Here is a 15,823-nt window from a genome sequence, read left to right on the forward strand (position 1 = left end):
TTTTTTTTGTTGCTTATTTTCTTCCATTTTAATCTTATATTATGTCATCAGTTGCAAATCCCTTACATCCTAAGGATAAGTATGCTACGAGTAATACATGTGCATAATAATCTATGAAATTAAATATAATATTTAAATTATGTATTTCTCGATATTTTTTTGAAAATTGTACGTTTTATATCACCTATTCCATTAATATTCTCTCTATATGCATGCTTTGGCAATGTGTATTTTTTTTTATTCTAAACAGTGTAAATAAAGATACAGTATGTATATATGTGCATACCTTGTTATATTTTATTTTAATTATAAAAATATAGTTAAATATGATAAACTTTTTTTATTCATGTATAATTTTGCGTATATATATTTGTATGTATATGCATGTGGCAATCTATACATACGAATGCATACATCATTGCAAAAATATATTCTTACATTATTGTGTGGAATACGAATTATCCCTTTATTTTTAATATACTAAAATTAAAGGAATAAATCATTTTATATATTATATATATATACTTACAGAATTTTTGTAAATTCTGTAGTTTAACTCTGTCACATTTCAAGAGAAATGTAAAGAAATAATAAAGAATATAGAATATATATACGTAGCTTAAAAGGAAACATACAAAATTGCTAATAGCAATGTATGTTAATTTAGCATATAACAAATTTGTATGAAATACATTTATTCTACCATAAAAAATAATAGTAAATTCACTACACCATCATATTTGTTCTTATTTTCGCATTTAAGTTAATTTATTTACATATATATTTTTTAAGTTAATAATTTGGAGTTTTATATCTGAATGTATGCACAGACATAAGCGCTAGAAAAATTATTTATCATAATATATGTACATATGTATGCATATGTAATGAATTTGAAAAATCGCCATTTTACAAACTTATCAATTGAAAGATATACAATATTATAAAAGAAAAAAGAAATGATGAAAAATACGTAAAGATATATGAAAAAAGAAATAGTGTAGGTAAAAGAAATAATTTTAATAGTAAAATATTTAGGTATACAAATAATAAAAGAAGCACGAATAAGTCTATAAGCATACATAACATTGATAATAATATAAAGGATACGATCCAAGATATTATCAAAGTTAATACATATTATAATGTTATTGATAGAAATAAATATTACACTAGTGTAGACGAAAAAAAAAAATTATTATCACAAAGTGAAGATTTTTGTATGCAAAATAATATGAATCTTTTTTGTAATGAACAAGATATATTGAAAACGAATAATGTAATGGAAAATGAAAGTATGGCAAATAATAATTCAAAAGGTAATAATGATGATATTAAGATAAATAACAATTATAATCACATTAATATCATTAATGCAAACAACAAAAACATAAATACAAATATATCAATGATAAATATACCCATAACATGTTCTGCTTTAAAAAAATATATATATTACGATATGTCTAATTCCAAAAAAGAAAATGGTTATATAATAAAAAACGAAAAAGATATAAGTAATACTTTTGATCATACCGAAAATCAAAGGTGCAATGATGGGGGTGTAGAAAATAAATATGCTACTTCCTACGACGGGAATTATGAAAATAGTAATGAAAACAGTAGTAGCAATTGTCATGACAGTAGTAGTGGTAGTGATAAATGGAATTGCAACTCAAATGAAAATGAAACATATAACAAAAATAGTTCCCACATAAACGAATTTGCCTCTTCTCAATTAGAGCATCACCAAAATATATTCCAGAATAATTGTAAGGAAGTAACTTCAAATAAAAAGGGTTCCGATTCTTTGGAGTTATGCACAAATTTGGCAGAAACATGCGAAGATAATTATTCAGAAGATCGAGAAAAGAGTATTGAAAGTAGTAGTATTATTATAAAAGAGACATTAAATAATGAGGATATTTCCGAAAGGGAAGTATCAAAAGCAAGTACTTTGAAAAAAATGAAAGAAATTTGTAAAAATATATATGTATCTCATCGAAAAGGAAACAATAATAATGTAAAAATAAAAAGAAATAAAAAAAAAGACATCAATTTTAAAGAAAAAATAAATGATATGATATTATGTCAAGGAGAAAATTTATCAAATGAAATTATTGAAGAACGTCAAAAAAGTGAAAAAAATACAATTCCAGATAATTGTTCTCCATGCCAAATGGAAAACAGAAATAATAATAATATATTTTACAAACAAATATTTGATGCTTCAATAGGTAAAAGTACAACCAATACCTATTGCGAGCTTAGTGATCGAATGCTAACCGCCACGACTAGTGCTGAAAAATCTTCAGAAAATTTAAGTAACACAAATAATGAACAAGATGAAAAAGTTGTATATTCTAACTCTCCCCTCAATAATCCTTTATATAGCACATATTTACACCCCGATGCTTCCCCTCCTCTTTCGGATATTTTATGTAATGATATATGCCATAAAAATGATGATCGAACAGATGGCACAAATGCTGATATGGCAACATATTTATATAAAAACAATATTCACATAAATACTAATAACACAACAATAAATCCATTTAACAGTAATAATTCAGGAAATACTGCCAATATTATCAGGAAAGACAAACTTGAGGAAAGCCAAAATGAGAATGGTAAAAACAACATTAAGCATGATGAAGTTTCAAAAAATGAAACTAATTTACACTTTTCTTGTGACAAAAATTTTAACAATAATGATGGACAAAGAAACAAAGATGAAGACATGATTAATGAAATCAACTTTTATGATAAGAAAAAATCTGAGAATGGAGAAATTATTATAAAAAAAGAAAATGTTAAACGAAATTTAAATTGTGATTTGGACCATAGTTCAAAAAAGAAGCCTAAAATAAATGAGCATTCTGTTATTAATTTAAATGCATACAAAAATCATCAATATGATATATATAAAAATAATAGTTACAATGCGTATATTTTAAAGAACCTTCGAAATGTATATTTGAGAAATAAGTTAAAAGAGCACCAAGAGGGTCTCGAAAAAGTTAAAAAGCAAGAACAAAGAAATAAATTAGACAAAAAAGTAGAACAAAACTTATCATATGACAATTACAATAACAAAATATTTGATAATAATGATGAAGATTTTTATTATGAAAATAAAAAATTAACAATAAATCAAAATGAATATAAGGAAAATCATGCTATTATTAATAAAAAAACTGATAAAAAAAAATATGAACAAATTAAAGGAATGAACATTTTGGAAAATGAAAATGTAAAAGATGAAATAATGAGCGATACACATAATAGTAATAACATAAACATAGAGTGTGTTTCTTCCATTTATAGTGGAAATAAAAATGCAGACAGAAAAAATAATTCACTTAAAGGATTAAATTTAAAAAACTATTCGAATACTAGTAAAGGATCTTATGATCCTAAATTTGTAAACGAAAATTTATTGAAGGTAAGGAAAGAAAAATGCAATAATACCAATTTAAATTTATTTGATATAATAAATCTTTTAGAAAAAGAAAAAATAGAAAATTTATATTCAGAAAACGAATTAAAATATATATTATTCCCTATATATGACATTTATTATGATAATAAAAGTAAAAGTTGGATATATAAAATTGAAAATGAAAAAAACACTTTAAATGATAAAGAAAATAAAAAAAATGGGTCTACTAAAAATAGCTCTTATCATAAATCACGGCAGTTAGCCTTAGAACGCAAATATAATTACATTAAGGAAAAGTATAATATTTTTGCAAATCTGTCTGAAGAAGAAAATATATTTTTTATTTCAATTAATATGCATACTGAAAATAATCAAACAATGAAGAATAAGACCCAAAATTTAAATGAAGAAAGTTCTTGCTTCAAAGAGATGAATAACGAAATAGGAAAACCCAACAAGGATGACATTTTTAAGGATGAGAAAAATATAAATACAAAAGAACAACCATATGAACCGAAAAAGCAGCCAAGTGAAATAGAAAAAAAAAATCAAGAATATACGAATAGTTCAAATGAATCTACCCCCAATTTAAATGAAGTTTTAAATAACAAGGATTACAATATAAATAAAGAGAATCTAACTGACACAATAAACATATTAAATAATGAAGTATCTGATAAAATTTCAAAGCCTTTGTTATTACCCAACCCTACTAATGAAAACAAATCGAATATTAGCTATAATGGTATTGATACAATTGATAAAACAACAGAAATGAATATTACTAATGAAGATAATATAGAAAATGAAATTACTCCTAAAAGTAAAGAGGGCTTTGTTCATAAAAAAGAAAATAATGAACATGTCAATGCAAACGATGAGAAAAATCTGAATCTTTCTGAAAAAGACGATGATAAAATGTTTAACTCTAAAACTGAATCGATATTATACAAAATACTAGGAATTAGACTCTCAAATAATGTGATTGAAAAAATGCGAAATTTACAAAAACAAAATATATTTTATGAAAGAGATAAGAAAAGATGGGTCATTAAAATTCTCGAAAAAGAGACGAATACATTATTATATTTTAAAAAGTTTGATTGTAAAGTTTTTGGATTTGTATATGCATGTATATTAACAATAGAATATAAAAATTTATATCTAGACTATTTCTTAAATGAAAAAAATTACGATTTTTTAATGAAACTAATTCATAATAATTATATAAAAAAAAATACACATTACAACACAGGTCTTTTAAATTCCCTTCAAGAAAATCAACTAAATGCAAAGGATATTAAAATAAAAAATAATCATAATAATGCTACATATGAAGAAGCAAGCATTCGAAATGTTAATAATTTTTCACCATATATTTTGGAAGAAAATAAGACACACTCAAATTTATACATTGAAAAAAAAAAAAAAAAAAATTCTGGTACTTTAATATTAAATAATGATGCACATGATTTATATAATAAAATAAAAAATATTGAGAATGAAAATACTTCATTATTTGAAAATCCAAACTTGTTAAACGATGTTGATTGTGCAAATTACAAAAAAAATGCTAACATTGGAACTTTCAATGGGTGCAATTTAGAAAGAGAAAGTTTCAGTTCGAATCGTCAAGAATCCGAAAATAAAGAAGCATACAATACTGAAATACAAAATTATGAAACGTGCAACAGCGATACATATAACGAGCATGATTATAATAATGATAATACGAAGGATGGGGGAAATTTTATTGAGCATATGCAGACTTCAGAAAATGCAACCAAAATTAATAGTACCCAAAGCAGAGAAATAATAAAAGGCAAAAAACAAAAAAGTATAAGGAATGTTAAGGATGTAACTGAAAATTTTACTGTAGACATGAATGGAGTACAAATGTATAGTGGAAATGAAAAAAAAAAAAAAAAAAAAAATTATAGCTTAAGCGTAAATAAAAACAATGGAAATGAAGTTTATGCATCGAATAATGATCCTGAACAAAATTTAATTGAAGATAGTAATATAAACGAAACACCAAAGCCCAATGACACTACTAATGAAGCTGATCAGATTTATAATGACAAAATTAATAACCATAAAAAAACAAATGAAAATATAAAAAAAATGAAAAAAGTAAAAAATTCTTCGTTATTTAAGAAAACCAAAAACATAAAGGATACATCACAAAATCCTAAAGAAAATAACAATAATAATAATTACACATCTGAATTAGCATTAGAAGAAACGAACAATTTAATAAAATTGGATTCTTATGTAGATAATTTAGAGCGAAACTCAGATGTAATATCATTGGCAAAACTAACCATCCTTTTGCTTCTAAAAGATATTATTAATTGCATTCCTTCTCAAATGGCGCCATCCGTAATTTCTAGAAAAATATATGACCAAAAAATAAATGCCCATGTTAAATTTGTATATCAATGCAAAAATCTAATAGAACTTATGCCTTATTTTTTTATATTCAAAAATATAATTAAACAAAAAACCCTTCCTAGTGATCAATCTTTATATATTTGCAACGTCTTACTATATGCTTTATTTGAAGCATAAAAAGAAAGATGAACAAATTATGTTCACACTTTTTTTGTTGGAATAAAGTGTGAGTAAAAAGTTTTACAACTGTATATATTCCGAATATTAATACGTATCTACATGAATGAATAGTCAATGATTATATTTTTGAAGTTTGTTTTTTTTTCATTTTTTTTGTTGTGATATTCACTTATCATAGAATGCTTTTCCGAATTTTTACTAACTAGTATTTAAAAAATATATAAAAAAATTGCACAGGCAAAAAATTGATGCAATTGCACTTGAATATTGTAAAATTTATAAATATAAAACAAGAACAAAAAAAAAGGAAGAAGGCTAAACTTATTTGATTGGCCTACATATACTGTTAAATGTATTTACAGAACTTATGTAAAAAAAGAATTCATCTTTTATGAGTGAATTAGAAGCTTTGGATACATCTTGATCAGTATCTGATATAAATAAAATGAGCTTATCGGATAGAAATTTTAAGATATTTTCGCATCGTTTTTTATTTATATCAGTATTTTTCATATTATCATAATAATAGTATGATGAAGCTGATGTTGAATTAATAAAATATGAATTGTCTACATCATTTTCTTTATTTGGAAACAAATTGTACTTTCTTTCTAATTTTTGAAAATATTCATTATTATTTGAATTGCTAATACCATTAATCAGCTCATTATTTTCCTTTTTACCATCTGCATCAGAATTAAGTTTATTTTCTCTGTTTCTTCGATCGATGAGCTCTCTAACGGTGCTAATAATTTGGGCATATGTGTCATTTTTTATTATCATCAAAACATGATTAATATATTTCTTAACGTAATATATTGTCTTAACAATATTATATCGAATATTACTTATTTTATCGTTACTTAAAAATTCAATTATTTTGAGAATATTTTCTTCTATATATTGCAAAGGAAAATATATAATTAAATTGGCTATATATTGTAGGCAAGTAACTCTAAAAATATAATTTTTTGATTCTTTTAAGTTATTTAAAAGATATGTTACACCACTTTCAAAAAATGTAAATGTATTATTTTTAATTAAGAAGTTTAATGTTTCAAGTACTTCCATTCTAATTGAATATGACACATCCTTTGCACCTGTGTATATATAATTCCAAAAATGTAAATAATTTGAAGATATATTTTCTTTATTTTGATATAAGAAAAAATTATCAAAAAATTTTAAGTAATGATATAAAGAAAATCGTAATCTCCAATTTTTACTTTTTGCAATTTCTTGATATAAAGGTATAATAATTTGTTTCATATCAAAATATGATATAATATTTGATATTTTATGCAAGCAAATAAATAAATCGGATTTTAAATTACTTTCTTCGATTCTAATAAAAAGTAAAAGTAATGGAAGAATATATTCAATAGATCCATTCTTGTCTAGTATATCAGGTAAAGAGCATAACAATCTGCATAATGATATTTTTAAATGAATATTATTACTATCGATATCTCTTTTTAAATCTTCATATATTTCATCAAGTATATTTACATTTATTTTTGTATATAAAAATATTTTATCTAAATTATTTAACACTATACTACGAACATTACTATCTAAGTCTTTTAATAATAATAACAAAACAAGCATGGACAATTTATCATCTTTCTGGGATGCTAATATTTCGTGTATATTATTTGCTAATATTGCTCTTACTCTCCAGCTTTCATCATTACATATATTAGTTAAAATGCTTTCGACATCTTTTACAAATTTATTATCAATACTTAACGTTTCACTTAATATAGATATAGCACTAATTTTTACTTCATCCATACCATGCATTGAATAAAAAAAACTACAATATATTTCCTGAGCTCTTTCCCATGTTTTTTCTATAAATATATACATATTTTCATCGAATTTGTTTATCTTTATTTCGTTAAGCTCATTTTGTGATGCTTTATCTTCGACATTATTTTGTGTATCAGTTGTGATTCCATTTATATAATTATTTTTTTTGTCTCCCGATGTGAATATACAAATTTTGCTTTTTTTTTTACCATCCTCGGATTCTCGTTTTTCGAATCCATCATCATTGACACCATTTTTTAATTTTACAGCATTTTGTATGTTGGAATTTTTTTTCAAATTTTTACCACCATATGCATTATTTTTATTAAACGATGTATCATCTTCTATTATTCTGTCTCCGTTAAGCATACATTTAGAGTTATATAAACAATCTCTATACCTTTTTAATATTTCCAAAAACTTGCAGAATTTATCACAACAGGATTTTTTTACTAATATACTTTGATCTTGGCATAAATCTAAAAACAAATTGATGAACGTTTTTATATATGTAACTTGATTTTCACATACACACCTATCTATTATAATGTGAAGAATTTTACTTCCTCCAATACGATAGTTATCACTTTCATCTTTAGATAAATTTATTATTTTAGGGTATATAATATTTGTTAATGTATTTGCATCACATTTATTAATATAATTTTTAAAAGCATTGTACCCATTTATATTTATCTCTTTTTCATAAGCTATTACAAAATTTAATATTAAATCACATAAAAAATAACAACTATTAGTGTCACTTAAAAAGTTTGTTAAATATATTAAATTTTTTGATAATTCAAATAAAACATCATAATCATCTTCTATCATATTATATAAAAATTCAATTAGTTCTTCTTTCGTTTTTTCCACTTTTATTATTTTACATAATTCTTTTAACTCTTTCATATATTTTAAACGAGTTTTATTATCAATAGATTGTATTCCATTTAGTATTTCTTCCCCCTTTTCACTCATCATATTTATTTTCACAAAATTAATTTTTTTAAAAAGATATCTTCAGGATTCGTGTGCTATTCGTGTTTCTTATTTATATGCATATGCATTCTATGCCTGTCTTGTATCGGGAGATGTATCTTCTCATATGTTTGGGATTCAAATATTTCTATATATATATGTAAATAAACATACATGTGTATACATATATAGGTATATCCAATTTCATGATATGGAAAAATCATTTACTTCCTTGATATTCGATTGTGTAGTATGCCCACAAAAATAAAAGTTTTCTTGTTTCCTTTTCACATTAGCCTTTATATAAAAAAATATATATATATCCATTCTTTTATAATAATCATGCTTAAATGGAATATTTATTTTATCATTTATTCCTTTCGTATTTATCTCCCCCTTTTTTATTGGGCTATTTATTTATATTATTATTTTGGTAAATTGAGCTCAACCGATGAAATGATGGAATATTCCATCTTATATAAAAATATATAAAATAAAAAATATACAAATGAAGCCACAAAAAATTATATATATATATATATATATATATATGGGAAGAAATAAAAATTATAAATGATTAAAAATATTTTCATATAAAAATTATTGTGTAATATTTTCGTGGGGCAACAAATTTTTATATATAAATATCCTTATCGTGCCACAATTTAAAGCAATTCATTTATTATATATATATAATATTTTTTATCATTTTATGTTAATTAAATAAATATAGCATGCTTATTCTTTTATTTTATCGTCTCTAAGTGTGGAAATTATTTTTTTGTAATACAGGAAATTTGGGAATGCATGACATTCAAATTTATTTAATTTATACATTTTTATATTGTGCCATATACCCAATAATATTATTATGTATTTAATATAACAAAAGGCTAAAATTTAAATGTAGATCTTATTCTTATATATATTTTATTGAAAAAAACATAATAGTGTTTGTAGAGTTCTTAATTCATTTTACACATTAATATATATATATATGCGCACATTCCCTATATAATAATATTTTAGTAAATTGCTAATAAGTTCATTTTTTAGACTTTGAATTAAAAATAAAAAAATTCAAAATCTTGATCATTAATTTTATGATAAACACATTTAAAAATATGTTCTTTAATTTTTAGAAATCACGATTTTTTCTTATTGTTATATCATCATTATTATGTGTTAATTTTAGAAAGTTATTCCTTATTCGAAGGTTTATATAAATTTTTTTTATTTAAAAATTAAAACTATATATAAAATTGTTCTATGCTTTTAAAAATTGTTTATACCTTATTGGGAATTTTCTATTAAAACTTGGTCATAATATATTTCAAGTCTTAATATGTAAAAAATGTGTTATATTCACTATTTGCTTTCTTTGTGCATTTTGGTGAAGAGAAAAAACCAACTTATTAATTTACACACAAAAAAAAACATGAAAATGTTCATTCTCATAAATAAATACCCTCCTATTAAATCATAATAAGTAAGAAGAATTCAATAAAACAATAGTAAATGGTTATAAATATCTTATCAATGTTAATGATTACAGTTGATCTTTTTTCTATATACCTAACTTTTTTTTATATTCTATGAATTCTGTTTTAATATTTAACTATGAATACTTTAGAAAAAATTGTTACAATTATTTAAGATATAAGTAGTGATATGCTTTTTCATTTTGTAAATATACTTTATATATATCTATTAAATAATTATGGTGAAAGGGAAATAAATGTTTCTATCTTTTTCCTTTACTAAAAAACATCCATTTATATTTCATTCGCCAGTTTTCCATATATTAATTATTATTATATTTAATATAAAATTACTTCAGAATATCTATGCATTTAATAGGTTGTTACACCAACAATATATAATTACATTTATTAAGTGTTATTAGTTTTATATAGGTTTTATTATAAAAACATAATTTTGACTAAAAATAAACCTATAGATTATTGAATGAATTTTCAATGAGTTATAAGATTACCCTTAAAATTAAAAAAATGAATTATAATATATTAATCACGGATTTAATGTGTATTTATTCTTATTTAATTATTATTATTTTTTTTAATATTTGTACCTACTTAATAGGGGCGGTAAATATAAAATTATTAATATATATTTACTATATATATATTAAAAATGTGCTTAAAAAAATAATTATTTTTTTTAATCAATGTAAAAATTATAAATCCATATTTTAATATCCACAAAAATAATTACCTCCTATATTTGTAATATAAGTGATAATTTTTAAAGGATTTTTCAACCTTTTTTTCAAAAGCTTGTTATGATTTTATTAACTTATTAATTATATATATGTTATTTTTTTATTTATAATGTAATAATATAATATGGTATGAAATGCTAATAAAAAAATAAAAGGTTGTTTTTTTTGATTGGCCTTTTTTATAAATTTGTTAAGGAATTATGAAAATGAAGAGAAAAACTTTGATGCTTTTTTGTGTTTTATAAGATTTATGTATAAATTGTACACATATATAGTTTTTCTTATAATCCTATAATATGAGCATCAAAAATAAAGTAATTATAATACACCCTTATCATTGAATAGTGATAAAAATAACAAAATATATATTATATATACTCATAATATGGTATATATAATTCAACCTATATTAAAGTAAAAAAACATCAAGCATATATGACAATATTTCAATATGATTTCCTCGAAATCAATAATATTATTAACATTTTTTACTTTTATTTGTAATACATCAGAAATATATACTTTTAAAAATGACTGTGATTTCAAATTTAATGTGAATTTATTAAATGATGTTTACGATAAATATAATGGGGAACCCATCAAAGGGTACGAAAACAATACAAATTATTGCACCAATTTAGAAAGTTTAAATCCGATTAAATCCTTTTGGGCACTAAAATTGAAATCTCTATGTACAGAAGAAACCTCGATTTTGGATAAAGAAGTATTTACTAATGTATGCAGTAAACAATATTATAGTCCCCATGTTACTATAAATAATATCTCTCTAGAACATCAAAACACAAATGTCGAATTTGTATGTGCCCATTTCTTATATAACAATAATAAAGAAATTATAAAATGTGTTAAACATAAAAAATTAGGCAATTACTTAGATTCATATCATATTGCATTTGATTTATCAATACCCCATGAATTACTTAAGCAATCAAATCATATTGACGATATATTAAATTTTAAAGATCTAGAACATTTTCCAGCAGTTAAAAGAATAGTTGATGATGCAGTGTGTAGAATACATTCGAGTGTACACATTATTATGGATAAACATGATTTTTATTTATTGAAATCCTTAATTGGCTTATGTACAAAATTAGGTTTCCATACCCAATTCATAATAACAGATAATATACACCCATTTTTGTACCCCACATTTAAAGATATACCATATAGTTTATCCTCATTAAATTTTTCATTGCAAAACAGTATAATATTTTATACACGATATGAATATTATTTACATAACCTTAAAATATCAGACATTGATCATGTATTAGGTTCTTATATATCACCCTCATCGTTAGTTTTAGATCAACACAATTCTTATGTTACATGGTTAGGATTAGATAAAGATAATGATATATATATGAAAAAATTTAACGAAGTGTATAAACTTGTTGGAGAAATTCAATATATAGAAAGAATAATACATTGTTATAGTAAATATACATCAAAATACTATGAAGAAAGTATAAAATATTTTATAAAATATATACCAGAAAATAAAAGAGACTCTATGAAAAATAACCCCAAAATATTTGTATTTATAGTTAATGGGTTATGTAAAGATATTCCATCTATTCATCAATGTGCCCAAAAAATTATTTCATTAGAAGGTATATATGATCTTTATTTTAAAAATTTTATGATAAATTTTCTATATTATAATGCAGCATGCATATTTAATTGTTCTGGGCCAAACTTAGGAAATATAATAAATGATGAAGAAGTATGGGATGTTCTAGTCGATTATTTCTCCAATAATTATTTAGTTAATTATAAAAAAACAAAAAATACAAATATAATCAATAGAATAACTGGTGCTACTACAATAAATGATCAAAAAGAAGATAAAACCTCAGAAGCATATAAACAACTTGCCAATGCATTCTATAATCATTATGATTACGATTATTTATATAGTGCAAAATGGAAAAATGACCTCAAATTAGATGATGAACTTTCTATTTTTACTCCATCAGATGAGGCTGTTGAATATGAATTTTATAATTATACCTTTCAAGCACTTGACTTGGGAAGTTATGCATTTTTTATACTTAAAAATGAAGTAGAAGACGACAACATTTGTATAATGTCATCCTTCATAGAAGAAAATGGAAAGAAATACTCTCGTACGAACAAATATATTTACGATATTTTTAATAAAAATAATAAAAGAATGCTTTCTTATGACGGTAATGAAAATGATGCTGGCCTTAACAATAATGATAAAGAAAATGGTAATAATGAAAATGGCGATGAAGAAAATAATGATGAAGAAAATAGTGGCGAAGAAAACGGTGGTGAAGAAAACGGTGGTGATGAAAATACTGGTAACGAAAATATTAGCGAAGAAAATAATGGTGGTGAAAATACTGCCAACGAAAACGGTGGCGGAGAAAATACCGAACATGTAAATAATTTGAACAATTTAAACATACTTGATGACCTATTAGGAGGAAAAAATGGAAATAATTTTATGGATTTATTCCAAAATAACAAAATATTTGATCATTTATATAATCACATTGACGGCGAAGAAGAAGAAGACGACGAAGATGAATTGCATTCTGATCCTGGTGAAATATATGATGAAGAAAAATATAAGATTGAAACAGATAATACATATGTATATCCACTAAGAAAAGAATATACTCTTAACGAATTACAGGAAGTTCATAAAGCAGATCCAAGTGCTAATGAATCCGATTCTAAAATGAGACGACATTTTTTTAATAGCCAAATGTCAGCGAAAGAAGTTTTCTTCACTGTTAAAGACGTCCCTGCAAAAATTAAAAATCTTTATAAATATTACTATGAATTGAAAAAAAAAACGAACAAATTTAGTCCCATCGATGAGGAAAAATATAAAAATCTAATTGAACTTTCTAAAACTGATCCAGATGTATTTTCAAAAGTTAACATTGAATTTGTTTGTAGCAAAGCAGGCAAATGGCCAATCCGTGGAGTAAATGGAAGATGGCTATCTGATGTTTTATGTGAAGCAAAATTTGTTCCCCAATTGATATATAATCACGATTATGCAAATGAAAGCAAGAACAATGGTCATATTAATGGGCGTGGCGAATTAGATACTAATCTGTATTTTTTGAAAAAGGATACTAGATTGATTGGTATTGAATTTGAAACTCATAAGCCCCACAGATGTGGTATTAGCTATTTAGCAGACGAAGCACAAAAAACTATTATACCAGTTTCTGCAATGCATTTAATTAAAGCAGCAGTAGGATATTGTATGTTACATGGTTTTAAAACAATATGGATAGCTGATTCTGCTTTTGACATACATACAAATATTTATTTAAGATATACATCGATTTTAGAACAAGGAATAACATATTATGAACAAACTGGTTTTGAAATTTATAACCAAACAAGATTAATACCAAAACTAGAGTATATTGCATCGGGTATGAATATTGAAAATAACATGATTGTGTCCGGTACCTATAAAAATAAATATAATTTAATAAGTTTTCCGGGAACAGATTTATCTTTTCATTTATTAATGACAAAAAAAGTAAAAAGCATTATTCATAATTTAAAATTTGATTGCCATAATTGGGCATTTCATGGTTGTGGAGAATATTATCCATTAATGAAAAAAAATCCATTAAGCAAATATAAAAATATCAAATATGATACAATAATTTTAGATGGAGAATATTCACAAGAAGAAAAAGAAAAAATGTATCAATGTGCATTTATGCATGATCGTACATTTATAGAATTAAATAAAATGTTCCCCAAAGAATGTACATATAATTCACGAATCGGTGATTGTCATAAAGCAGTAAGGAAAAATATTCCTTGTTATAATCGTCGTTCATGTAAATATTTATTATATTTATATAATTATTTTTATAAACCCCAAAATTATAAAAATTTACTTAATGAGCATTTTATAAAAGTATCTGAAAATTTAACAAGATTGGCAAGACCATATTATTTGCAATCTATTTTATCATTAGAGCATGATATAAATGTTAAAAAAAGTAAAAAAATCGATACAAGTTATGAAGATATTGCATTATTTGTTTTGAAGAATTCTATATTTTATGTTACTTGGGTTACTTCTAGTGAATATTGGAAAAGATCGATATTTGTTCAAGACAAAAGCCCCTTTACCACTAGCGTTGAATCTTATAATGTAAAAAAAGAATTATTTTGTCCGATTGCTTATGCCCACGAATATGTAGGTCATATGCTAGTCCAATTTATGAAATTCCCAAAAAATTCAAATTCCCAACATGATGAAAAGTGAGAAAACTATTCCTTACTATAATCTTATAAATGCATATTCATATTTTTACTTTTTTTTCAAATTTATAAAGGTTTTCATATGATATGTACATATATATTGATGATTTATTTTCTATGTGACTAACTATATGTGTATATATCAATATAGGCATATGCTTATTTGCAATATTATGCTTTATTGTTATGAAATTTTGTCTAATATTTGAGAATATTACACATTTGTTTATTTTGTTTTGTTATATAATTATTTTTTCCTCTATATTATATATTTTTTCACTTTTATTACATAATTTTATTCTATGTCTAGTATTTTTGCTTCCAGCATATAATAAATAAATATTTCATTTATTTCATGTTCTAACTTATATTATTCAATAATTACTAATTTTTTATATTTAAGCAAATATACTGTGCTGAGTAATATATATATTCGTATCAGCATATTCCAAACCCCCTATTACCAT

At 23.5% G+C, this 15,823-nt stretch overlaps 3 protein-coding genes across 3 annotated transcripts; 2 read left to right on the top strand and 1 right to left on the bottom strand.

The window, feature by feature from the left end:
* Positions 1 to 1,222: 1,222 nt before the first annotated feature.
* On the top strand, positions 1,223 to 6,016 carry PCHAS_1419900 (ACDC domain-containing protein, putative; the record flags this gene model as incomplete). The annotated part of the gene is made up of 1 exon (XM_729624.2): positions 1,223 to 6,016. One exon carries the CDS (start codon positions 1,223 to 1,225, stop codon positions 6,014 to 6,016), a length of 4,794 nt encoding a protein of 1,597 aa, XP_734717.2.
* A 324-nt stretch (positions 6,017 to 6,340) lies between these two features.
* On the bottom strand, positions 6,341 to 8,815 carry PCHAS_1420000 (protein phosphatase PP2A regulatory subunit A, putative; the record flags this gene model as incomplete). Its single annotated transcript, XM_016799615.1, has 1 exon — positions 6,341 to 8,815. The coding sequence occupies one exon, from the start codon at positions 8,813 to 8,815 to the stop codon at positions 6,341 to 6,343; it is 2,475 nt and encodes an 824-aa protein (XP_016654882.1).
* A 2,690-nt stretch (positions 8,816 to 11,505) lies between these two features.
* On the top strand, positions 11,506 to 15,360 carry PCHAS_1420100 (golgi protein 1, putative; the record flags this gene model as incomplete). The annotated part of the gene is made up of 1 exon (XM_733412.2): positions 11,506 to 15,360. The coding sequence occupies one exon, from the start codon at positions 11,506 to 11,508 to the stop codon at positions 15,358 to 15,360; it is 3,855 nt and encodes a 1,284-aa protein (XP_738505.2).
* Between the last annotated feature and the right edge of the window lie 463 nt (positions 15,361 to 15,823).

The sequence above is a fragment of the Plasmodium chabaudi genome (genome assembly GCF_900002335.3).
Source record: "Plasmodium chabaudi chabaudi strain AS genome assembly, chromosome: 14".
Taxonomy (NCBI): domain Eukaryota; phylum Apicomplexa; class Aconoidasida; order Haemosporida; family Plasmodiidae; genus Plasmodium; species Plasmodium chabaudi.